The sequence below is a fragment of the Otolemur garnettii genome, unplaced genomic scaffold (genome assembly GCF_000181295.1).
Source record: "Otolemur garnettii isolate 467f Iridium unplaced genomic scaffold, OtoGar3 scaffold00001, whole genome shotgun sequence".
NCBI lineage: Eukaryota > Metazoa > Chordata > Mammalia > Primates > Galagidae > Otolemur > Otolemur garnettii.
In genome coordinates, this window is record NW_003852396.1 from 46,312,882 (window position 1) to 46,338,679 (window position 25,798).

At 44.8% G+C, this 25,798-nt stretch overlaps 1 protein-coding gene across 1 annotated transcript in view; it reads left to right on the top strand.

Moving 5' to 3' along the window:
* The window catches only part of OTOG (otogelin), a 96,674-nt gene that overhangs the window by 28,380 nt on the left and 42,496 nt on the right, over positions 1-25,798 (top strand). The window contains exons 23-29 of the mRNA XM_003781522.1: positions 1,083-1,236; positions 15,957-16,064; positions 21,308-21,446; positions 23,030-23,164; positions 23,436-23,582; positions 23,866-23,985; positions 25,638-25,754. Of these exons, the coding sequence (XP_003781570.1) occupies positions 1,083-1,236; positions 15,957-16,064; positions 21,308-21,446; positions 23,030-23,164; positions 23,436-23,582; positions 23,866-23,985; positions 25,638-25,754 (920 nt within the window). The remainder of the gene's footprint in view (positions 1-1,082; positions 1,237-15,956; positions 16,065-21,307; positions 21,447-23,029; positions 23,165-23,435; positions 23,583-23,865; positions 23,986-25,637; positions 25,755-25,798) is intronic.

Consider the following 25,798-nt stretch of genomic DNA (forward strand, 5'->3'; position numbering starts at 1 on the left):
TTTTAAAGAAGCTGAGACTGTCTCCCTCAGGAGCAACTGCTTGGGGTATCTGGACAGTTTTTGACCTCTCTTGGGTCCTAGATTTCCTCAGTTCTATTCAGGGTGGAGGAGCCTACTAAGGATGGGGATTAGCATAGATAAAATTGGAGAATAATCAGATGGCAGGTGGTTAAGAGTGGGGCCTCCAGAGCCAGGCAGTCTGGGTTTACATCCTGCCTAGCACTCACTAGCTGTGCAAGCCCAGGTAACTCACCTCACTGCTCTGAGCCATCATTTCCTCTTTGATATATAACCTAGATTCCTACATTCTCCCCATGTACTATGTATATTCCTGAAAGTGTGTTCCTTTCGGTCACTTCTTTCTTCAGATTTCTGGCTCTGTGGGGCCTTCATCTCACCTCCTGTGGCTTTCCTTTCTCTCTGCTCCATCCCAGCCTGGCATGAACCTCAGCTCCTTTTCATTGATTTCCCTAAAAAGATCTCTCACACAGTCTGAATGTGCATGGCAGACTCTACTGGTCTCAGGGAGAGGGGGTGGGTTCATGTCACAGGAGTCGAGGGGGTGGGTTCATGTCACAGAAATGTGGGAGTCAGGAAATGAACTGTCCCTGCTGTTGAAAGTCCTCTGAACACCCTGTCAAGCTGCTGGGCTGTCCTCTTTCTGGCTCCTCTCCTGGTCCCTCTAGGGTACTTCCTCTCACTTTATGATGCCTTTGGAAAGCAAAAGTGGCTTTATTCCCTTCTCTGGGGAAAAAGGGAATAGTGAGTAATCGTGCACAGAGTTGTTGGAGGATTAAATAAGATAATGCAGGGGACATGCCTGTGGAGCACCAGGTGTGAAGGACAGGCACAACCGCCGGTCTTGGTGGCTGTGGTCCTGCTGTGTAGTGACATACATCCCTCCCTCCCTCCCTCAATGATGTGTGTCTGGGAACCCAAGCACTGCCCAGGAGCAGCCAGGGTGTGAAGGTTACCCCTGCCCCTCTCTCCCTACAGCCTCCTGTCGCTGCCTCTGCAGCTCGGGAGCCCCCTCCAGCCCCAGGAGCCCCAGCAGTCCCAGCATCCACCATCTTCTCTTCCAGCTGCTGCCTGCCCAGCAGGCCAGGTCTTTGTGAACTGCAGTGGGCCGCACACAGACCCTGAGCTGAGCAGGGAGAGGACCTGTGAGCAGCAGCTGCTGAACCTGAGTGTGCCAGCCCGTGGCCCCTGCCTCTCGGGCTGTGCCTGTCCCCAGGGGTATGTACCTGTGTTCCCATGGGCTCTTACCCCTGAAAGCTGGCAGAACCAGGGACCACAGGGTGGAGTCAGAGGGCAGGGAGAACCTTACCCAGCCTTGCAGGGAGACCTTATTCCAGGCTGGCCAGGGGCAACTGTAATGAGGAGTCTGGGAAGGAGCAGGAGCTCGGGGATCTGACCTGGAACGTGGCCTAGCCCTTCTGGGGCTCAGTTTCTCATCTGTAAAATGGGAATAATAATAATGCCTACCCCCTTAACAAGGTGCTATGAGGATGTGATGAGGCTCTGCAGTAGAAGCACTGAGCAGTGGGGTTGAAGGCCAAGAGAGAGGAAACCTAGGTCTCAGCTCTCAACCTCCTGCTCTGTACTCTCAGAAAAGAACAGCCCCACCCAGTGAATATGGTCTCCATCTTGGGTCTCTGAAGTACTACATTAAAGCTGTGTGATAGCTGCTTGAGTTTAATTTTGTGGGTGTCCCTTGTGTGTGCTCTGTATGTTTAGGTGGCCGAAAGCCTCAGCACCTCCCTCTATCTGTTGTTGTTCCCAGGTCTGAGCAGAGAAGACCTGCTGGGCAGGAATGAGTTGGGCAGCTCATTCCATGCCTTGGCAGCACTGGAAATGCCCTTCAGCTTACATAGAGATTAGTGGTCAGCTAGGAGTCCTGGCGCTGGCCTCACAGCCAAGGAAAATGAGATGGGGGTCAGGGATCCTAGAGTGGGAAGGGGAGGAGACAGTCATTTGGAGTTTTGCTGTTTATGAGACACTTCAATGTTGTTCCCTCCTGTAATTGCATAGCAGCCACAGGGGTGAAGAGGGGAGGATCATTATTCCCATTATGCAGATGAAGAAACTGAGGCCAGGAGGAAAGTGGTTTGCCCAAAGAGCTATCACTCAAACCCTTGTTTCCTTACTTTGAGCACTGGCCCTGGCCCAGAGCATGCTGGCTCGGTGAGGCCAGGCCTTGTCCCCTAATAGAGGTGGTCATGTGGGTTATAAGCCTTCCTAGGCAAGGATGTCCTGAAGAGAACCTGCACAGGGTCCTAGGCCTGACCACCTACTGCCACTTGGGCCCCAGAGGAGCTTATGAAGAGTATCTTTGTCATTGATGGTATCTCTCTTGTGGCACTGTCCTGGGTGCGCAAGCCTGCCTCCTGACCTGAGGGCAGGAAAAGCTAAGGCTTCTGGGGTCAGGAACCAAGGGTCACTCATTGCCAAGTGTGGTTCAAGGCCACAGAGGCTCAATGGAAGGAACACTGGGCTAGAGACTAGGGGATCTGAGCTGGGGGCTCAAGCGTGCTGTGTTAAAGGCCCTCTAAGGTGTGTATTCCACGGGACTGTCAAAGGAAAATTGTTACAGCCTCCATTTGTAAGTGAAGAGCAAGAATGTCCCACCCTCTTGGAATGGCCTCTTGCTGGGGTAGGACTCCCAAAGATGCCTATGTACCATCTTTACAAACCCTGCCTGGGACCCTCTGGGCCCACCGGGCAACTCTGAGCTTTTCTGGTCACCATGCCTCTCTCCAAATTGTATCCAAGAATGTCTGGGTGCTGTGTATTTCTCCAAAGGAGCCTGGGGCCCCTGCAAGAGTCCGAGGCTGTCAGTGCCCCACCAGGTATTTTTATCTCTGGGTGCTGAGTCAAGGGCCCTGGGGCCACTAGGCAGTGAAGCACTGTGGTCTGAGCACAGACTCTGGGGTCAGCCTTGTGTCCTGGTTCTACTGCATAGTGGGTGAGTTAATTAACTGCTCTGAGCCATATGCCCTTCTCTGTAAAACTGCACGGAGTAAACACTCCTTGGGAGCAGATGGCATTGTTTTTCCTCATCTGGATCCCATGCACTTGCAAATGACCCCTAAAGGTGCCCCAGAAAGACAGGGTTCCCTGTAAGGTAAAGAGAGGGTACTGTACAAATTGGAGTCACCTTAACACAGAAGAATCTGCCCACTCTTCCCTCTGGGGGCACACAACAGGTGTTCAAGAATGTAGGGGGGTGTGCTAAGGGTAAGGAGGGAGCAGGGAGGACCCCTCAGGAAGTGGCTAGAGACAGAGCCTGGGGCTGAAGGTGGAAGGCACTGAGCCACCCCTTCTGCTGGTGTCTGATCCAGCGATGGAGAAAGGAGGGGTGAGGGACCTACATGTGTGTTGTGTATCTACTAGGTGCTAGGCAGGGTGCCCAGGCCTGTAATTAAATTCTCATAATGACCTTGGAAGGAAGAAGTCATTATCCCTGTTTTACACGTGAAAAAACAGAAGCTTAGAAAGGTTAAGTGGCTTCAGGTAAAGCACAGTGGATTAAGCATATAATTTCTTTTCTGCTTCCTATCCATAACCACAATGAAATGATATGGAGTAAAAAGGCATAAAACCCCCAGGGACAAAGGGAAGGGAACGGGGATGACAGTGGCCTGAGATGGGTGGACTTTTGGAAGAAGGAATGTGGGTCGATCTATAGAAACTGACCCTACAGAGGAAGTTGACAGCTGATGCTTGTAGAGAAGACCAAGGAGAAACAACCCACACTGTGTTGAGAGCCTTAGGAACCAGAGACTCTGGGATCTTAGCAGGCAGGGGGATAGACGGACACAGAAGGATGGTTTGCAGGTTTGTGTAAGCTGCAGTTAACCTCCACATCCCCTCCTCCACCTGCTGGGGCCACACCTCAGCCCCACCCAGCAGGAGAAAGGTGGTGAGAGTTTCTAGACTCAGAGAAACCAAATTAGAGACTTTGCTCTTGGCATCAAGAGGGGTGAGATGCGTAGTGGAAACAGAACGATTAAGGGAAAGCCAGCTAGGACCCCAGCCCTGTTCCTCAGCTTGGTTCCCAGTATGGTGACATGAGGTGTTTGTCTCCCTGCCTGGAGATGAAAGAGTATTCTTCTCTTGAATCTTGGCCGGGTCAAGGGAAAAAACTACAGAAACTGACATTTTGGAGTTTCTTTTATGTATGAAGCCTCCAATAGGCTTTGGGCACCTATTGTTTTCTTTTAATTTTTAAAAAGTGCAGCATAATTTACACAGAGTAAAATGCACAGCTCCTAGGCATACAGTTTGCTAGGCTTTGGCAAATTATACCCTCTTGTAAGCACACACAGATACAGGACATTTCTATCACTGAGAAAATTCCCTCATGTCCAGGCCCTTTTGCAGCCCATTCCAACCCCATTCCCACCCCTAACCCGTTGTTCTGCCTCGGTTCATTGTAGAAAGGTTCTGCCTGCTCTGGAGCTTCCTGTAAGTAGGATCACAGTGATTCTGTGCCTGGCTTCTTTTCCATAGCTGTGTTTCTGAAGTTGATCCACACTGTTGTGTTTATCACTAGTTTTGTTCCCTTTTTATTGCCCATTAGTATTCCCTGGATGAAGATGCTGTTATTTATTTGTCCACTCAAATGTTGATGGATGTCTGGCTTATTTTCAGTTTGGGACTATTCTTTTTTTCTTTTTTTTTTTTGAGAGGGAGTCTCACTATGTCACCCTTGGTAGAGTGCCATGGCGTCACAGCTCACAGCAACCTCAAACTCTTGGGTTTGAGGGATTCTCTTGCCTAAGTCTCCCAAGTAGCTGGGACTACAGGCACCTGCCACAACGTCCGGATATTTTTTGGTTGTAGTTGTCACTGTTGTTTGGCAGGCCTGGGCTGGATTCGAACCCGCCAGCTCTGGTGTATGTGACTGGCACCCTAGCCACTGAGTTATGGGCACGGAGCCAGTTTGGGACTATTCTGAATAAAGTTGCTATGTATTTTTTTCGGGTAAACACATCAGGGTGGAGCTGCTGGGTCCTAGGGAAGGTCATGTGTACATAAGAAACTGTCAAACTATTTTCCAAAGTGGTTGTACCACCTTACGCTCTTAGTCTATGAAAGTTCTGACTACTTCACATCCTCACTAATGCGTACTGTTTTCAGTACTTTTCATTTTTGTTATGTTTTTGAGTATATAGTCATATCTCATTATGGTTTTAATTTGTATTTCCCTAATAACTGTGAGTACTTTTTCATCGTTTATTGGCCATTTGTATTTCTTCCTTTGTGAAATGTCTGTTTCAGGTCTTTGGCCCATTGTTCAATCTGATTAATTTTTTTTATTGAGTTGCAGAAAATATTTATATATCGATACTAGTCTTTTGTCATATGTATTAAAAATATTTTCTTCTTTTCTTCCAGTATGTGCTTGTCCATTTATTTACTTAATGTGCCTTAAAGTGTCTAAAACTTCTTATGAGCAGAAGTTTTTAATTTTATGTTTTTTTTTTCCTTTATGGTTAATGTTCAATGTTGCAAAGATATTGTGTGTTTTCTTCTAGAGGCTTTTAATTTTAGCTTTTACATTTGGGTCAGTGGTCTATCTGAAGTTATTATATTTTGCATATGTTACCAAATGGAATCAAGTATATACATATGTGTGTGTTTGTGTATATAAATCGCACATCAAGTATATATATATATCTGTGTGTGTGTATAGATATACATACATATATATATATATTTTTTTTTTTTTTTTCTGATGAACATCCAGTGGTTCTAGCCCCATTTTTACAAAAGGCTTTCCTCTCTCCATTGAATTGCTTTGGTATCTTTGTAAAAAATTGATTGTATAAACGAACGTGGGTCTATTTCTAGATTCTATATTTTGTTCCAATTATCTGTTTGTCTGTCTTAGTTCAGACCAATATCCACTGTCTTGATTTATGAAACTTTATGAAGCCCTGAAATAAGGAAATGATAATTCTCCAACTTTGTTTTTCTTTTTTTAAGTTATTTGCACTTCTAAGTCTTCGCATTTCCATGTAAATTGAGGCTTGTCAATTTCTATGAACACAGCTCCTGGGATTTTGAATGGGATTTACGTTACTCTATAGCTCAATCTGGGGAGAATTGACATGTAAACACCACTGAATCCTCCAAACCATAAATAATGATATCTTCCCATTTATTGGGACTTCTTTCATTTTTCTCAGCCATGTTCTATAGTTTTCATGTAAAGGTTTTACACCCTTGTCAATGAATTTACCCAAAGGTATTTAATATTTTTGTTGGTATTATACATGGCATTATTTTATTAATTTTCCACTTATTCATTGCTATGATATAGAAATAGAATTGATTTTCAGATCCTAATTCTATTAGTCCATTTTGTGCTGCCATAAAGAAATGCCTAAGACTGGGTAATTTATAAAGAAAAAAGTTTATTTGGCTCTCGGCTCTGCAGACTGTACAAGAAGCACACATAAGCATCTGCTTCTGGTGAGGACTTCAGGGAGAAGACGAAGGGAGGGCAGGCGTGTCACATGGCAGAAGGAACAGAGAGAGAGAGAGGGTGATGCCAGTTCTTTTCAACAACCGGCTCTCACATGAGCAGGAACTCACTGTCACAAGGCAGGCACAGAGCCATTCATGAAGGATCTTCTCCAAACACCTCACCAGTCCTCCCATTCAATATCAGGGATCAATTGAAATGATCATATAGTTTTTGTCCTTTATTCTGTTGATAGGATGTATCACGTTGATTAATTTCCGTATATTGACCCATTCTTGCATCCCTGGGATGAATCTCACTTGATCATGATGCATAATCTTTTTTAATGTGTTGTTGAATTTCATTTACTAGTACTCTGTTGAGGATTTTTGCATCTTCGTTCGTCAGAGATATTAGTCTATCATTTTCTTTTTGTTGTGTCTTTAGTTTGGGTATCAGGGTGATATAGGCCTTATAGAAGGAGTTTGGGTGTGTTCCCAAATCCTTGATTTGTTTGAAACAGTTTAAGTAGGATTGGTATTAGTTCTTTGAATGCTCAGTATAATTCAGCAGTGAAGTCATGAGGTGAGCTTTTCTTTGATGGGAGACTTTTTATTACTGCTGCTCTCTCACTACTTGTTATCAGTTTATTATAGCTTTGGATTTCTTCCTGGTTCAATTGAGGTTGTGTTTGTCTAGGAATTTATCTATTTCTGCTAGTTTTCCAATTTATTGGCATTTGGTAGCTATAGCAGTCTCTAATGAGCCTTTGAATTTCTGCAGTTGTAATGTCTCCTTTTTCATCTCTGATTTTATTTATTTGGTTCTTCTCTCTTTTTTCTTAGTCTGGCTAAAGTTGTGTTAATCTTATTTATCTTTTTTATGAAAACAACTTTTTGTTAAGTTGATCTTTTGGGGTTTGGGGGTTTCAGTTTCATTTATTTCTGCTCTGATTTTTTTTTTTTTTTTTTTGAGACAGAATCTCACTCTCTCACCCAGACTAGACTGCCATGGCCTCAGCCTAGCTCATAACAAAGTCAAACTCCTGGGCTCAAGTGGTCCTCCTGCCTCAGCCTCCCAAGTAGCTGGGACTACAGGCATGTGCCACCATGCCCAGCTAATTTTTTTGTTTTTCATAGAGATGGGGTCTTGCTTTGCTGAGGCTGGTCTTAAACTCCTGAGTGCTCTGATCTTTGTTACTTCTTTTCTTCTACTAATTTTGAATTTGGTTTGCTTTGTTTGTCTAGTTCTTTGAGATTCATCATTAGGTTTATTTCAAGCTTTTCTATTTTTTGGATGTGGATACTTTTTGCTATAAACTTTCCTCTTGTTACTGCTTTTGCTGTGTCCCTCTGGGTTTTGATATGTTGTGTTTTCATTTTCATTTGTTTCAGGATATTTTAAAATGACCTTTAATATCTCTTCATTGACCCACTGTTCACTCAGGAGCTTATGGTTTAATTTCCATGTGCTTATATAGTTTCCAATATTCCTCTTATTGATTTATATTTTTATTCCTTTGTGGTCAGAGAACATACTTGGAATGATTTCAGTAGTTCTGAAACTTAAGATTTGTTTTGTGGACTAACATATGGTCCTTCCTTGAGAAGGAGCCACAAGCTGAGGAGAAGATGAATTCTGCCCCTGTTGAAAGAAAACTTCTGTGAATATCTATTAGGTCCATTTGGTTTATATAGGCGGTTCCTGAGTTACAAACATCTGACTTACGTAGAACTTGCACTTACAAATGGAGGCTATTACAAGTAGTAATAGGTAAATGTACCTATTCCAACTTACATTCAAATTCAACTTAAGAACAAACCTACGGAACCTATCTTGTTTGTACCCTGAGGACTGCCTTTAGTGAAGATTAAGTCCCATGTTTCTTTGTGGATTTTCTCTCCAATGTTGAGAGTTTTGAGGTCTCCAGTGATTATTGTATTGGAGTCTGTCTCTTTCTTTAGCTCTGATAATACCTGCTTTATATATCTGGGTGCTCCAGTGTGCCGTGCATGTATATTTAGGATTGTTATATCTTCTTGCTGAATTCACCCCTTTGTCATTATATAATGACCTACTTTATCTCTTTTTATAGTTTTTGTTCCAAAATCTACAGTAGAGCCTCTGTAAGCTGACCACCCAAGGGACTGGTCAGCACACAGAGGTGGTCCATATAAGGAACTAGGCTTACTGTGCTGATAATGTACATGTGGTGCATGTCTGGTCTATGAAAATTAGGTCACCTTAAGGAGGTGGTCAATATAGGGAGATGGCCAACTATGGAAGTTCTACTGTATTTTATCTGTTGGAAGTATAGCTGCTCCTGCTTTTTTTTCATTTCCATTTGAATGGAATAACTTTTCTCATCCCTTTATTTTCTGTTTACGTTTGTCTTTATAGGTGAAGTGTGTTTCTTGTATACTACACGTAGTTGGCTCTTGTTTTTCAATCCATTCAGTCCCTTCATGTCTTTTGACTGGAATTTAGTCTAGTCACATTCAATATTAGTATAGATAGGTAAAGACACTCCTGTCATGTTAATATTTGATTTCTTCTTGCTTTGTGATCCTCTCTTATTTCCTTCCTCTCTTCCTTTATTTTTCTTTATTAAATCATAGTTGTGCACATTAATACTATCATGGGGTACAGTGTGTTAGTTCCATATACAATTTGAAACATTCTCATCCAAATGGCCAACATAGCCTTCATATCATTCTCATTGTCATTGTGTTAAGACATTTATATTCCACATTTAGAGAGATTCACGTGTACCCTTGTGGGATAGATTGTAGGCGTAATCCCAACCTTACCCCTCCCTTGCCCCATCCTCCTGCCTCCCCTTCCCTCCCTCTCCCCTTTCCCCATATTCTTGGGTTTAACTTGGGTTATAGCTTTCCTGTGATAGCTAACTATCAGTTTCATAGTAGGGTTGAGTACATTGGATACTTTTTCTTCCATTCTTGAGATACTTTGCTAAGAAGAATATTTTCCAGCTCCATCCATGTAAACATTAAGGAATTAAAGTCTCCATCTTTCTTTATGGCTGCATAGTATTCCATGGTATACATATACCACAATTTATTGATCCATTCATGGGTCGATGGGCACTTGGGCTTCTTCCATGTCCTAGCAACTGTGAATTGGGCTGCAATGAACATTCTGGTACAAATATCTGTATTGTAATGTGATTTTTGGTCTAACAGAGGAACTGTCTTCCTTTGTTAAAGGTGATTTTCTCCCATAGTGAGTTTTAATTTCTTGCTTTTTTTTTGGCGTGTGTATCTGTTGTAGGTTTTTGATTTGATGTAACCATCAGGCTTGCCAAAAACATTTTATAATCAATTATTTTATTTATTTATTTGAGAAAGAGCCTCAAGCTGTTGCCCTGGGTAGAGTGTTGTGGCATCATAGCTCACGACAACCTCCAACTCCTAGGCTTAAGCAATTCTCTTGCCTCAGCCTCCCAAGTAGCTGGGACTACAGGCTCCTGCCACAGTGCCCAGCTATTTTTTTGGTTGTAGTTGTCATTGTTGTTTGGCAGGCCTGGGCTGGATTCAAACCCGCCAGCTCTGGTTTATGTGGCTAGCACCTTAGCCACTTGAGCTATAGGTGCCAAGCCTATAACCAATTATTTTAAACATATGACAACTCTGCTTATAAACAAACAAATAAACAAAGAGAAATCTAACAGAAATTCTCCCCTTTAACTCCATCCCCCTTGCTTTTCAACTTTTTGTTGTTTCTATCCATATCTTTTATACTATCTCTCAAAAAGTTCTAGTTAGTTTTGAAAGGTTTGTCTTTTAGTCTTCCTGCTCAAAATATAAGTGGTTCATACATTGCAATTACAATAATAGGGTATTAAATAAATTTGTGTATTTACTGTTGCCAGTGAGTTGAACACCTTCAGATAATTTCTTATTGTTCATTAACATCCTTTTCTTTTGGATTGAAGAACTCCTTTTAGCATTTCTTGTAGGACAGGTCCAGTGTCAATTAAATCCGTCAGCTGTTGTTTATCTGGGAAAGGCTTTATTTCTCCTTCATGTTTAGGGGATATTTTTGTAGAATATAATATTCTAGGGTTAAGGTTTTTTTCCTTCAGCATGTTGACTATGTGATACTACCCTCTCCTGACCCGTAAGGTTTCCCCTGAGTCGTCACTACCAAATGTATTGCAGCTCCTTTACGTGTTATTTTTCTCTTTTTCTTGTTTCCCTTAGGACCTTTCCTTTATCTGTGACCTTCGGGAGCCTGATTACATGTATTAAACGCCTGGCAGTAGTTTTATTTGGGTTAGATCTGCTTAGTGTTTTATGATCTTCTTGTACCTGAATATTGATATCTTTCCCTAGATTTGGAAAATTCTCTGTTCCCATGTCTTTGAATAAGCTTTCTACCCCAGTGCCTCCCTCTGTCAAGTTTGTCATTGAATTCTTAAGTTTCTGAATTTCTGCTGGATTCTCTTTTTATTACTTCTATCTCTTTGTAAAGTATTTCTGATAGGCTCCTGGATTTGTTCTCTGTGTTGTCTTGAAGTTCATTGAGCTTCTTCAGGACAGCTATTTTGAATTTGTTATCAGAAAGGTCACTTACCTCCATACCAACCGGGATTGGTCTCTAGCACCTTATTTAGTGTGTTTGGTGAGGTCCTGTTTTCCTGGGTGTTCTTTTTTTTTATTGAATGGTAACTATGTACATTAATGCACTTCTGGGGTACAGTGTGGGGTTTTCACACACAATCCGAAACACTTCCATCAAACTGGTTAACATAGCCTTCATGTCATTTTCTTAGTTATTATTTTAAAACATTCACATTCTGCTCTTAGAAAGATTCACTTGTACCCTTGTAAGATAAACCTCAGAAGTGATCCCTCTAATCCCCCTCCCTCCACCCATTCCCCCCTCCCCCCCATATTCTTAGGCTGTTATTAGGTTATAGCTTACATATAAAAGGTATACATTAGTTTCATAATAGGGGTGTGTACATTGGATACTTTTCCTGGGTGTTCTTGATGCTTGTGGATGTTCATCAATATTGTCATCTGGGCATTGGAGAGTTAGGTATTTATTTTAATCTTTGCAATGTGGTCTTGTTTGATCTTCCCAAGAAGGCTTTCCAGATTTTCAAAGGGAATTAAGTGTTGTGATCTAAGTGTTGGATAACTGCAGCCATATCAACCGTGGGGGTGCCCCAAGCCCAGTAATGCTGTGACCCTTGTAGACTCCTAGTGCTACTGCCTTGGTGGACTTGGATAAGATACAGGAGAATCCCCTGGATTACCAAGCAAATTCTCTCATTCTCTTCCCTCATTCTGTAGGCTGGAGTGCTGGAGTTGGGGGGAGACCTGATGGACACTCCCTCGTGGCCCCTAGTGCCAGGTCACACCTGAAGCTCATTCAGTCTTACCCAAAGCCTGTGGTGATTGCTGCCTGGCTAGCTCTGATGTTTGAAGCCCACGGGCTCTTTAGTCAAAAAGTGATGAATCCTTCTAGGACTGGATCTTTCTGTTCAGGACAGCATGTTTCCTTCTGGCCTACGGTGGGTCCAGAAATGCCATCTAAGAATTAAGACCTGTACTTACAAGCTTCAGGAGTCTGCTTGGTACTTTATTTTACTGCTGTTGAGTTAGTACCCAAATTGTAAAGCAAAGTCCTCTGAACTTTTCCCTTTTCTTTCCCCAAGTGGGAGAAGACTCCCTGAGTTGCACTCCTGGTAGTTGGGGTAGGGGTGATATAGGCACTAGGTTGGCCACCACTGCTGGTGTCTTTCTGGGTCACATGCACCCCAAATTCACTGGCTCCAAACCAGCATAGCAGCAGAAATTGCCTAAGGACTACAGCTTTTATGGGTTGATTACATTATGAATTTAGTCTAGGCCCCAAGCTATTTTTTGTCCACTGGTGGTAGGGCTAGCTGGAACTCAGTTTCTGGGTAGATGATTTTTCTCACCTGACTGGTCTAAATGCTCCTTCCATTGGCACTGGCAGAATTCCGCCCTGTGCTGTGTTCCCCTTTTCCAGGGCAGCCCTGAGTTTCAGTGCAAAGTCCCACAGTCCCTTCACTCTGTGTGTTCCCCTGGGCGCACAGATTATCTCTCCGCTGGGAGCGCTCCTGTGACACTAATGAGAGATGCAGGAAGGGTGGTATAGGCAATGCAAGTTTGTCTTTTCTATCCAATCCACTGTCTCTTTTCTTGACACAATGTTAAAACTAGGTAGTATGCTCACTCACCAGAATTTTGTTCTTTTGAATGTGATTGCTTGCATGGGTAGTTGAATTTGGTGTTTATGTGGAGGGACAATCACTGGAGGTTTCTTATTTGGCCACATTTCTCCACCCTCCTCCCTCAGAAAATTTAATTAATGTTTCTTTTAATGCAGGTTTTTGTTTTTGTTTTTTGAGACAGAGTCTCACCTCGTCACCCCCAGTAGAGTGCCATTGCATCATAGCTCACAGCAACCTCAAATTGTAAGGCTCAAGTCATTCTCTTGCCCCAGCCTCCCGAGTAGGTGGGATTACAGGTGCCTGCTGCAACACCCATCTATTTTTGGAGATGAGGTCTTGCTCTGGCTCAGGATGGTCTTAACCCCATGAGCTCAGGCAATCCACCCACCTTGGCCCACCAGAGATCCCCCCCTGTGCCCAGCTTAATGCAAGTCTTTTCTTTCAGTTTTTTGTTTATCAGAAAATGTCTTCATTTCACTTTCATTTATGAAGAATACTGTAGTAGGGTTCTCTTGAGGTGGGACAGATTCAATAGGCTATATAAACACAGTAGAACTTCCCTAGTTGACCACCTCCCTACACTGACTGCTTCCTTAAGTTGACCTAATTTTCATAGATCCGTCATGCACCACAGGTATATATCAGTAGGCCTAGTTTCTTATGTTGACCACCTCCATATTTTGACCAGTTTATTATAATTCCTTGGGTGGTCAACAGAGGTTCTGTTGTATAGCTGTATGAGAGGGGATTATTAGAGGAGTTGGCTTACATGATTATGAAGGCTTAAAAGTCCCATGATAGGTGTCTTCAAGCTGGAAAACCAAGGATGCAATAGCATAGCTCAGTCCAGATCACAAGGCCTCAGAACCAGGGAAGCCAATGAGGTAACTTTCAGTCTGACGCCAAAGGCCAGAGGCTCTGGGGTTGGGGGACTGCTAGTGTAAGTCTCAGAGTCCAGGCACAGGAGAAGAAAGGTGCCCCAGCTCCAGAAGAGAGAGAATTTGCCTTTTTCTCTGCCCTTTTATTCTATTCAGGCTCTCAGCTGACTGTATGATGCCTGCCCACTTTAGATGAAGGCTGATCATTCTTAGTTCACTGATTCAAATGTCAGTCTTGTCCAGAAACACCCTCACCCTCATCGACATACTCTGAAATAATGCTTTACCAGCTATCTGAGAATTCCTTAATCCACTCAGGTTGACACTTAAAATTAACTGTCACAACTGCTTTCACTGGGTATAGAATTCTAGGTCAACAATGTCTTTTGCTTATTTAATTTTTATAAGTATTCCTTTATTGTATACCGTATCTTGGCTTTTACTAAAGACTTTCATTATCACCGTCAGCAATTTGAGTATCATGTGCCTGGTATGGGCTTTTGTGTGTATGTGTGTGCACATGTTTATTCTGCTTGGATTTCACTGTGCTTCATCAAAATTGACAATGTTTCAGCCATTATTTGTTGAAATATATTTTTACCTCCCTTATTTCCCTAGGATTATAATTATATTGATATTAGATACCTGATATTGTCATATAAGTCACTGAAGCTCTGTTCACTTGTAGCCCCCAGACTTTCCTCTCTTCTTCAGATTGGACTGGTATTTTTGATCCTACTGTCAAACTTACTAGTTTTTTACCTCTGAAGTATTTAGTCTGATTGTTATGCCCCCTCACTGGTTTTTTTATTTAATAAACTACATTATTTGGAATTTCCTCTTTTTTTTACAGTTCTCACTGCTCTTCTGGAATTCTACTATTCACTCATTGTAATAACGAAGTCCTTTTTCTGCTAATTCCATAATGTATGACATTTGGGCAACAATTTTAATTATTGATTGATTTTTCTTCCATCATGGATTACGTTTTTCTGTTCCTTCTCATATCTAGCAGTTTTTTTGTTAAATACTAGGTATTGTGAATTTAACATTGTGTGCTATATTTTGTTGACTTCCTTTCTGAAGAGATGCTGAATTTTATTATAGTAGGCAATTAGTTGAATTGCCTGAATTTTAATATAGTAGGCAATTAGTTTGATCCTTTCGGGACTTGTGTTTGGACTTTGTTAGAGTTTGTCTAGAGTAACTCTACCACCAAGACGTGGTCTTTCTGGTGCCTCATGGAAGGCCTGCTAAAGGAGAACTTTCTGTCCTAGCTTGTCATAATCTCTACATATTCCAGCTACAGCATTGTATCTTAAATCTCCATCAGTTTCATGCCTACTCAATAGCTATTTATTGTCAAGCCTTTAGAAGTCTTTCACTGCTCGTGTATAATTTAGTATTTGCTCAAAGATTCAAGGCAACCTCTAAACAGAATTCTGGAGTTCCTTCTCTGAGCAATTCTCCCCTAGTTTATATCCCGACCTGCACATTCTAGCCATATCACAAGCTCTGAACTCCAGTTTCTGCCTCCTGTCCTCAGTGGAATATTGTGCTCTGCTTGAGTCCCATCATTCTACATTGTAGTCCAGAAAGTGGCTCTACTGGATATGGGAGGAATTGACAGAAGCCTTTTTTTTTTTAATTAAATCATAGCTTTGTACATTAATGCAATCATGGGGTACAGTGTGGTGTTCTCATATACAATTTGAAATATTTTTTTCAGTGTAATACCTGTAACACTCTCTTTGCTTCTTTAAGCCAGGTACTTATAGTGGTTTAAAAAAAAAAAACAGTAAGATTAAATAACTTGTTTTTTGAACTAAAAATTGTTTATTGCCAAAGTTTATGGTTGTATTCTTGTCCCATACTGTATCTTGCTGATACTTGGATCTGGCTTGAGGTTGTGACCTGGGAACTTTAATAAAGGCCCTGAGACATCCCAGGTTCCTGCCTGGGCATGGCCAGATTTCATGGAAACCAGACTGGAAGGTAGGAGCACTGCAGCCTTGGAGCTTGTAGTCTGAAAGCTCCATGAACAACCTGGATAGGAGAGTTAATGTCCATGTCCATTGGTCTGCTCATTAGCTATATAGCTAGGGCCTAAAGGCTATAGCTGGTAGAGGTAAGCTGCCTTCTCGATGGCTAACAAGACTTCTAGGCTAGGCCTAGTCTATCCCTGGTTTTTCCAGTTACCATGGTGTCTCTGAACTCCATTGGGGCAGCAGCAAGATGGGCAGTGGGCATATAGTCAGTCTCTTCTAGGATAAAATGCTAAAAACCACCTAGGGCAGCTATGTGGATGCAGTATCCTCTACATATGGAAAATACTGAAAGGATGCTCTCCTGACCACTTTCTGGCTTGTCCCTACAGTCTGCTCAGACATGGGGATGCTTGTTTCCTGCCAGAGGACTGTCCATGCACGTGGAAGGGGAAGGAGTATTTCCCTGGGGACCAGGTGACGTCTCCTTGCCATACCTGGTAAGTGAGGTCCTCAAGCAGGCTCTGCTTTTTGCTGAGAGGAAAATGGATAAGAAGTGCATGATCATGAGTACAGTCTAGCATTCCTCTTCCACCATGTTCACAGTCATGTTGGACGCTTGCGTGTTGTAGAGGAGTTTGTGTACATATAAAAGTGTATTTATATTAAGGAATACTTTGGAATAAATTTTGTATTTACATGAGTGTGAGTTTGTTCAGACATGTATATGAATGTGTGTACACGCATATTTATAACCACGACTATGCATCTGCATATGTATATGAACATGTAAGTGTGAGTGCGAATTCAAAATATCTAGACTAGGTGAATGTATGTGTTTACGGATATGTTTGAAAAGGCAGGAATTCATAGAATTCATAAATCTGAATATATACATGAGGAATGTGTGAATTCATAAATATTTGTGTACATATGCATCTATTTAGTATGTGTACCCATGTGTGTACAAGGTGTGTGAAATATATGTAGACATTGGGCATATATTGTTGTTATTTTTTGAGATAGGGTCTCTCTCTGTTGCCCGGTCTAAATTGCAGTGGTATCATCATAGCTCACTGCAACCTCAAGCTCCTGGCCTCAAGCAATTCTCCTGCCTCAGTTTACCAAGTAGCTGAAACCACAGGCACCCTCCACTTGCCCAGCTAGTTTTTAAATTTTTTGGTAGAGATAGGGTCTCTCTGAGTTGCTCAGGCTCAAATTCTTGACCTCAAGTGATTCTCCTGCCTCAGTCTTCCAAAGTGCTATGATAAACCATCACACCTGGACCATGTTGTATATTTGTGTTCACATGTAAGTGAACGTATATGTATAAGTGTGCATTTATTTGACTATAAATATGTACATGCCTACATATGAAAGTGAGTGTACATGGGAGGATATTTGTATATTGATAGTAATGTAGGTATCTATATGTGGGGGGCTGTGTACCCAGACTGGATCCTATAGAAGCAGGCTTGGGGCTAGTTCTTTTTTTTTGTTTGTTTATTTGGAGCTGGTTCTGTAGGGCCTGCTGTGGACCACACAGCAGTGGGTAGACTCAGTGTCCTGATGGAGAGAGTGTTGGGGTATGGGGAGAGAAATGATAAACTGGTGCCCTGGTGTTAGAAACAAACTCTGTCACTGTGCCAATGTTGAGAACCAGCCGGGGAGGCCTGATGTGAAGAGGAAGCCCCTGGCACTGGGCCCCAGGGCCCAGCAGAGAAGCTCAGAGAGGTTCCACCTTGTAGACCCATCTGACTAACTGGATCACAGCCTTCAGTTCCTGCACCAAGCTGGGATTGAAGCTGTCCCATTTCTCTGTCCCAGAGGATGGCCACAATGTTTCCTTTTGTGTTGGCAGCAGGGTCACAGTCAAGCCCATCTGCTCCAAAGCTGGTTTCCCCAGATATATCAAGGTGTATTATTTATAGGGGTCAGAGGCCTCATTGTCTGATTCCAGAAGTCCTCTGCGTGTTCAAGTGTTTGTATCATTTCATGGCTGTGGTGAGCCAGAGCTGACAGGGGTGCCAGGTGCATGTGCTGAGAGATTGGGGCTGTTCAGGCCTGGAACTGACTCACTTCCATCACTTCACTGGCTTCCAGGCCCTGGACCTGGGCAGGGGATGGCTGAGCTATGTTGAATCCTCTCCTGTGAATGTACTGTGCTCGGAGACCAGATCACAGGCAGAAGATGGTGGAGAGAGTCTGGAGCCAGAGCCAAGAGGCTGAGATTATTTTAGGACTCAGAGCCCTGACATGAGGAGGCTTCTGCCTTCACAGGAGAGGCTGACTGGTGTGGGGTAGATGTCCTCTCTCCCTGGGGAGACTGGGAGATATATGAGCTGTTATTTCTAACTCAGTTTTTAGAATTCTACCTTCTTGATACATGGACGAACTTTCTCAACATTCACACTTGAAGGACATGGCCCTGTGGCCCACTTTCCAGCTACTCTCCTGTGGGGAGGCGGGTGCTGGAGGTGTGTTGGCTTCTGTGGCTTGAGCATTTGCTGGATCTTTTCACCAGCATGGTGGCTGGATGCCCACCCCCTCGCAGCTCTGTGTTCAGTGATGTCATATTGGCAGCATGAAGTCAGCCGCGGTGGGGTGGGAGTATTTGCAGCACCACATACATAGCGGAGTTGTAAGTCACGTGGGTGGATGTGTGAGTGGATGTATTCACAGGCTTTCAAGCCATGGAGTGAGTGCCTGACAGGATCTGAACATGGTGTGTGAGTGGAGAGAGCCTGCCCTTCAGTGTTGCTGTCATACGTGGACCCGCAGGTCAGGCCCCTGTACTCCTGAAGATTTCAGCTCTGGACTCACTGCCGCCTGATCTGACACAGCTTGAACTCTATTTCCTGGAGACTTTAATATCCATTTATTAAATGAGTGTGGCTGGAGGGATATACAAAACCAGGCCGCCTGCTGGCATCTCCTGGCATCTGTTTCTTCATCCTCTCTCCTGCAGGGGTCTTTCTCCACCCTGGTAGAGTGTGATCCCCCTCTAGAGCCTGTTGTTCCCTGTAACTCCTCCAGCTCATATCCCAGTTCCGTGCATCTCACCTCAGCTTCTGTCTTTCTCCTCCTCCTCTCCCTGTAGCACGCTGATACCTCCATCCTGCAGCGCCACGGGGACTTCTAACCCGAGCACCCTGCCCGCTCTCCACTGCCTCTCACTCCCCTGATGCCTGCCCTTCCCTTTCGCTTAAGCACATGGCCCCGCACTGTTAGCACCTCCTTGAATATAGCCTCAGTTCTCTTGCCTCCTCCTGCTTTGCCCTACTTGTCTGGCAAAACCCCAAGCCTGGTGATGTCCATCCCTTTATTTCCTTTGTACCTGCATCCACACAGCTGAGCGTGACTGGAGGGATGTACAAAACCAGGCTGTCTGCTCTCATTTTAAATTCATGACTCAGAACCTCAAATAGGCCCTTGAGGCTGGCACACTCTGATACTGCCCTTCCCTGATGTCTTTTTCTCTTTCACCCCCTACCCCCCAGATAACAGTTTCACACTCTCTCCTCACCGGCCCTGACGCTTCCTCCCCTCTCATTCTCAGCTGATGATTGCTTCCTGTCTCACTGAGAAAATAAATTAGAGCCAAGGAGAGAAGTTTCTAGACTCTGTGTGCACGTATTCTATCTTTCTGCCTGTAGTACAGAGGAACTGAGTGTCTGTGCTCCTGTAGGAAGCCTTGTCTCTTGTCCTCTAGATCCCAGCTGGTCACCCATCCCAGGGCGTCACTACAGCAGCTCTCCCCTTCTCTCCCTTACCCTCAGTTTGTCGTCCTCTACTGGATCATCCCCTTGCATAATGCGTAGTTTGAAAACCTTCCAGCCTCCTAGCAACTGCTCCATTTCTCTGGGTTGCTTTTATTGCAAAGCACCTCATGTAAGTTGTCTATACCTGTTGTTTCCAATTCCTGTTCTCTATTCTCCTTTAAGCCCAGTTAGTCAGGCATCTTCCTCACAATTCCATCTGAATTGTTCCTACCAAGGTCACCAGTAACCTCCATGTTGCTCTATCCGGTGTTCATTTTTCGGAACTCATCTTCTTAGACCTGTGAGCGGCGCTTGACGCAGTTGATCACTTGCTGATTATTTCCCCTGCCTTGATACTTTCACTCATATGGCTTCTAGGACAACCCACTCTCTTGATTTCCTTCTACCTCTCCTCTTGCTCCTTCCCAGCTTCCTATTTTTTTTTAATTTTTGGCCGGGGCGGGGTTTGAACCCGCCACCTCCGGCATATGGGGTCAGCGCCCTACTCCTTTGAGCCATAGGCGCCGCCCCTTCCCAGCTTCCTTTGTGGTTCTTCCTCTTCTCTAATCCCCGAGTGACAAAACATCCCTAGGGACCTCTTCTCTTTGGTATTCGTACTCACTCCCTTGGTGAACTCACCCAATCTCATGGCTGCCAGGCCCAGGCACATGCAGATGACTCCCAGATTTCTGCCTGTTCCAGACTCTTCTTCTGAACTCCAGACTCACACATCCAGCTCCCTACTTGACATCACGGTATGTATGTCTAATGATCTCAAATTCAACCTGTCAAAGACTGAACATCTGATCCTTCCTCTCAAACCAGCTTCTCTCTCAGCCTTCCTCATCTGGATTAACGAAGACTTCGTTCTTCCAGTTGCTCAAGCCAAAAAACCTGGACTCATCCTTGAGTCTTCTCTTTCGTGATCAATATCAAGCAAATCCTTTTGGTTCTATCTTCAAAGTGTGTGCAGAATCTGACAACTTCTCACTCCTTCCACTGCTGTTTCCCTGCTCCAAGCTGCCATCGTGGCTCCCCTGATTTGCTGCAGTCGCCTCCCAACCTGCCTTTCTGCTTCCCCTGCACCCACTTGAGCTTGGACTAAGTGCGGCAGCCAGAGCAGACCATGTATCAGATTGCTTCATTCTCATGATCGAGTCTTCTGATGACTTCCTTTCCCATGCCTAGCAAAAGCTGATGTTCTTACAGAGGCCTACTGGGACCTGTGCCATCTGGCCCACCATTACCCCTCTGAAGTCCTCGTCTACCCTTCAACCCCCTCCCCTTTGCACTGTCCATTCTAACCATGTTGTTTCCTGAGTGTTCCCCAGGGCCTTTGCAAAGACTGTCCCTTGTGCTTGGAACACTCTTCTTCCAGATGTCCATATAGCAAAATCTCTTACCTCCCTTAAATCTCTGCTCCCTTAAATGTCTGCCAGCCACCCTATTTAAGATTGTAACCTACTCCACACACATTGCCAGTCCCTGTATCCTGTTCCCTCTGCCCAAGCATCTTTGGCTTCTAACACACTGTATGATTTACTCACACTGCCTTATTATTTTTTTTTAATTATTTAGTATATATCTTCCTCCTATAGAATATATGTTTCACAAGCAGACTTTCCCCCCTGTTTCATTCACTATTTACTGAGGTATCTCAAAATCCTGGAATAATGTCTGGGATATGGATGCACCTAATATTTGTTTAACAAATGAGTAAACAAATGAATGGCGTGATAAGGACAGTATGGACTTTGGAGTCCAATAGACCTGAGTTAAGCATAGCTCCATTATTTATTGGCTGTGCGTCCTTTAACCTCTCTAAGCCCTGGTGTCTCAGGCTTCTGTTGGAGCTTAACAATGTTTGTTAATGCCCTCGTCTGGGGGCCTAGAGAGTGCATGCAGCAGGTGGTGGCTTGTCGTGAGTATTCCAGTATAGCATGAGTGTGCCCTGAAAGCTGGTCTGGGCGGGTGTGTTTCAGCGTGTGCCAGCAGGGCTCGTTCCAATGCACCCTCCACCCCTGCGCCTCCACCTGCACCGCCTATGGTGACCGGCATTACCGCACGTTTGACGGGCTCCCGTTTGACTTCGTGGGGGCATGCAAAGTGCACCTGGTCAAGGTGAGTTCCTGGATGTGCCTGTCCAGCTGGCTTTGTAGGAACCCAGTGCAGCTGGGGATGAGGGCCTGTCAGGGCATGCTGATGCTCTGGGTTGGTAGGAACTGGGTTGGCCAGCTCTGTCTAGCCCTGGGGTGTGGCTGTCTAGAGGCTGGGAGCAGTGCTGAGGACAAGCCCAGGGCTGGACAGAGCTCAGCAGTCTTAAGGTACTCATTGCCTGTCCCCTCAACATTATAACCATTGGGTCCCCATGCTTTTTGTTTCTGTAATGATAATAGCTAAAGCTTTCTGAAATTTTATCATATGTGTGATGGTCTACTGAACTATTTTTGTGACAATTTCACTTGATTCTCACAGCAACCCGATTGGGGTTGTAACCCCATGTTACACTGGTAGCAGCTTGGGCTTAGGGAAGTTAAGTAACTCACCTGACATCACACAGCTTGTCAGTGATAAAGCTGGGGTCGGGTTTGACCAAGAAGTCTGAGTGCGGTCAAGTGCCAAAGTTGTCAGCTCACCTGGAAGAAGGGAACTGGTGATGAGGGGGCAGTGAAGGCAGGATTCTCCTGGGGTCCCTAGGAGGTGGGGAGAGACACACCCAGGGGACCTCGGTTTTGCTAAGGGCCTATCCATCTCATCATGTAAGAGAAACAGCAATAACAACAACAATGACAAAACTTTTGTGGAAGGAGTCCTGTCTATGGGGCAGGCACTGTGCTGGGGTTTTTCACGTAATTTCAATAATTCCGCAAGATAAAGATTACTGACTTCATTTTATTTTAGTTTAAGGGTTTCAAGGTAATAGGTACTCTTTGCTAACATTAAAAACATAGAAGTATATATTAAAAATAATACTTCCCTTCACATTTCTTCTGCTCTTATCTCCTGCTGAAGAGCCCCTCTGAATCCTACATTTTCCATAAGACACATTCTCTCTCTCTCATCCACACACAGTGCTTAGTTATGAATAGGATTCTGCAACTTGCTTTTGATTCTTTAAAGTTCACCTTAGACTTTGTTTCATATAGTCAATGCACATTTTTTCCCTTTTTAATAGCTGTGTAGAATTCTACAGAAATAGTGTGCTCTAATTTCATTTTCCCTCATTGATGGACATTTAGGTTATTGCCACTATTTAAATGCCACAGTGAATACTTGAGTGGATATATCTCTAGGTACTTAGAAGTGGAATTGCTGTGTAAAAAATTATGAACATTTAAAATGTTGTTTCCTGCCCACATACTGTCCTGCAAAAAGCTTACCCTACCAAGGGTGTTTGTAAGACAATATCCCTTCCCCTACACCCCGTCCTAACCAATCATCCCTGCTATATATTAATTATTACATTCATTTTGACATCTCATGAGGGGACTATCTGCATGCTAAATATTGCACTAAGCCATCTGAAAAAAGAAAAAAAAAAAAAACCCCTGAACTTCAGGAAACTGAAGTCAGTTGTCTGAAGTCACGCAGCTAAGAAGTAAAAGTGGATTGGAAACCACTTCAGCGTCTGTGTCCCTCAGCCTCTGTGCCTCTCAGCGGGATTTCTTCTCTCCCTGGCTTTATTGGACTCGTTTTCTCCTCAGAGCACATCAGATTTCAGCTTCTCTGTGATTATAGAAAATGTAAACTGCTACAGTTCTGGCATCATCTGCAGGAAATTCATTTCCATCAACGTTGGAAACTCGCTCATTGTCTTCGACGATGACTCGGGAAATCCCGTAAGGCCTGGGTGCAGGTGAAGGTTGTAGGGACAGTTTACCGGGGGTGGGGGGGGACGTGCTGAAGAGGATGAAGAGCTGATCTCTTTACCACAGTTCTCTTAGAGCCCCACTGAATTAGGAGCCCAGACTGAATTCCTGGGTGAGGGTCAGGAGCACAGGGGTCAAAGTTAGGCATGAAGGAGATGGAGGTGTTGGTAAGGCCCTGGGGCTGGTCATCGCGGGGCACTCGGGCCTCAGGCAGTCGGCACTGATCACCTCTGTCCCCCAGAGTCCCGAGAGCTTCCTGGATGACAAGCAGGAGGTCCACACATGGAGAGCAGGGTTTTTCACCCTGGTGCATTTCCCACGGGAGCACATCACTCTCTTATGGGACCAGAGGACCACAGTGCACATCCAGGCTGGGCCTCAGTGGCAGGTAGTCCTGTGAGCAGTGACCCTATGGGGCTAAGCCACTGGGCATCCTTGAGGGGACTGTATCCTTACTGAGAAGCCAAGAAGAGCATGTTCTGTCTTCTTTGCCCCCAGGTTGCTCTGTCCCCTTCCTTCTCCTCTGACATTTCTTCTCTTCCTCCTCAAACCATAGCCCCGGCAGTTGCTTCTGGGTCCATGACAGACCCCCGAGCCTGTGGGGATACCCTGTGCCCACCACTCACCCCTGGCATGCCTACAACTGACTATGGTGTCCTTATCCCTTTCAGGGCCAGCTGGCAGGCCTCTGTGGGAACTTTGACTTAAAAACCATCAATGAGATGAGGACCCCAGAGAACCTAGAACTAACCAACCCCCAGGAGTTTGGCAGCAGCTGGGCTGCAGTTGAGGTAAAGCCACCCCAGACAGGCTTGTGTCCCTCACTCAGCTGTGCTCTGCTAACGGTGAGCCTGGGCCCAGCTCAGGAGAGAGGGACATCGAGTGAGGCTGCTCCCGCCATGCTCTCTCAGCCTCTTCCTGGCATCCTTCCCCCTAGACTCTGTCATGTGGCCTGAGAGCACATGTCATCCCATCTCACAACCCCCCGCTGCCCACCCTGGCCTGGACAAAGCATCTTGGAGGGCTGTGGGATTATAAAGTCTGTCCCAGGAGAGATGGCCACCTCCTGGGGAGAGGGAGGCTGGTTGAGCATAAACTTCTCACCTGTTTCAAGACTTCCACAGCCTGGCACTAGATCTGGCACAGAGGCTGATGTGGGTTGAGGCAATCAGAGAAGGCTTCCTGAAAGAGGTGGGCCTGGTGCTTAAAAGGATAGGCTATATTTAAATAGATGAATATATCTGATAGAAGGCCTCTGAGAGGGAGGCCATCAGCAGAGGCAGAAATGAGGAGGGGTGTCTGTGAGATTTGAGAGATATTTGCCTGAGGCTGCCAAGCTGTGAGCTAGGGATGGAGGGACAGCACTGAGTTGAAAGCAGGAGGCCTGGCTCTTGTCTTGGATCATCCATTGAAAAGCTGGGTGATCTTGAGTAAGTCCTATTTCCTCTGTGATGTGAGAGGACTGTGCCAGGCGAAGGAGGTTGAATAGATGTGACATGTACAACTCTGATCAGTCAGAAGAGGCTGCTTGGGAGCTATGTCAGGCTTAGCTGAAGGGAGAACTGTGATTGATTATTTATGTCTGCCATGGAAGCAGCAGTAGAGAGTGGTGATATGAGTATCACATAGTTGCTTTTCCTGAACCTAGTGATCTTAAATGCTCCACTGAGAAGCAGCAGTGGAGCCTGTGTAGGCCAAGGTAGGGGAGCAATTGGTCATGGCCTAGAGCTCAAAATAATCCTGAGGTGGAACAAGACTGTTTCTCCAGCCTTGTAACAGTGTACCCTAACCCACCCCCACTGTAGAGAAGCTAAGTGGATGACTAAACTTTGTTGTCCTGCCACCACCTCATATTTCTCTCTTGCTTGTACACTTAGGCATCCCCTGGGGACCCCAGTGAAAATGTAGGACTGTAGGAGGTTCAGCAGACATCAGGGAAATCTGTACTAGTTATCTATTGCTGTGTAGCAGTATTACTAGACTTAGCATTAAGCAGCACATGTGTTATCCTCAGTCTCTGTGGGTCAGGACTGAGTGCATGGCTTGACGTGGTTCATCCAAGGCTCAGCTGGGGAAGGAACTGCTTTTCCCACCCATGGTTGTTGGCAGCATCAGCAACTTGCAAAGTAGGGGGCTGAGAGCTTTGGCTTTGCTAGCTCTTTATTGGAGACCACCCTCAGCTTCCTGACACAGGGGTTCCTCAGCATGGCTGGTTGCTTCCTCATGGCCCTCGAGAGAGGGATTTCCACAAGATGGGCTTTGTGATCATATAGACATGACCACATTCATCACCTTGGCCACGTTCTGTTGTTTTGAAGCAAGTCCCTCTGACAAGGGGAGGGGATTATACAAGGACAGGAAGCAGGAGACAGGTCTGTCCATCATACCAGGTAATAGGCATTTTGGGGGAGGGGAGGTCTGCAGCCCTGTCTTTGCTTCTCAGTGCACGGACACCCTTGACCCACGAGACACATGTGTCCTGAATCCTCTCCGGGAACCTTTTGCCAAGAAAGAGTGTAGCATCCTGCTTAGTGAGGTGTTTGAGACCTGCCACCCTGTGGTGAGTGGACCCCAGCCTCGGCCCCTCCTCGGTCCCCTTTCTGC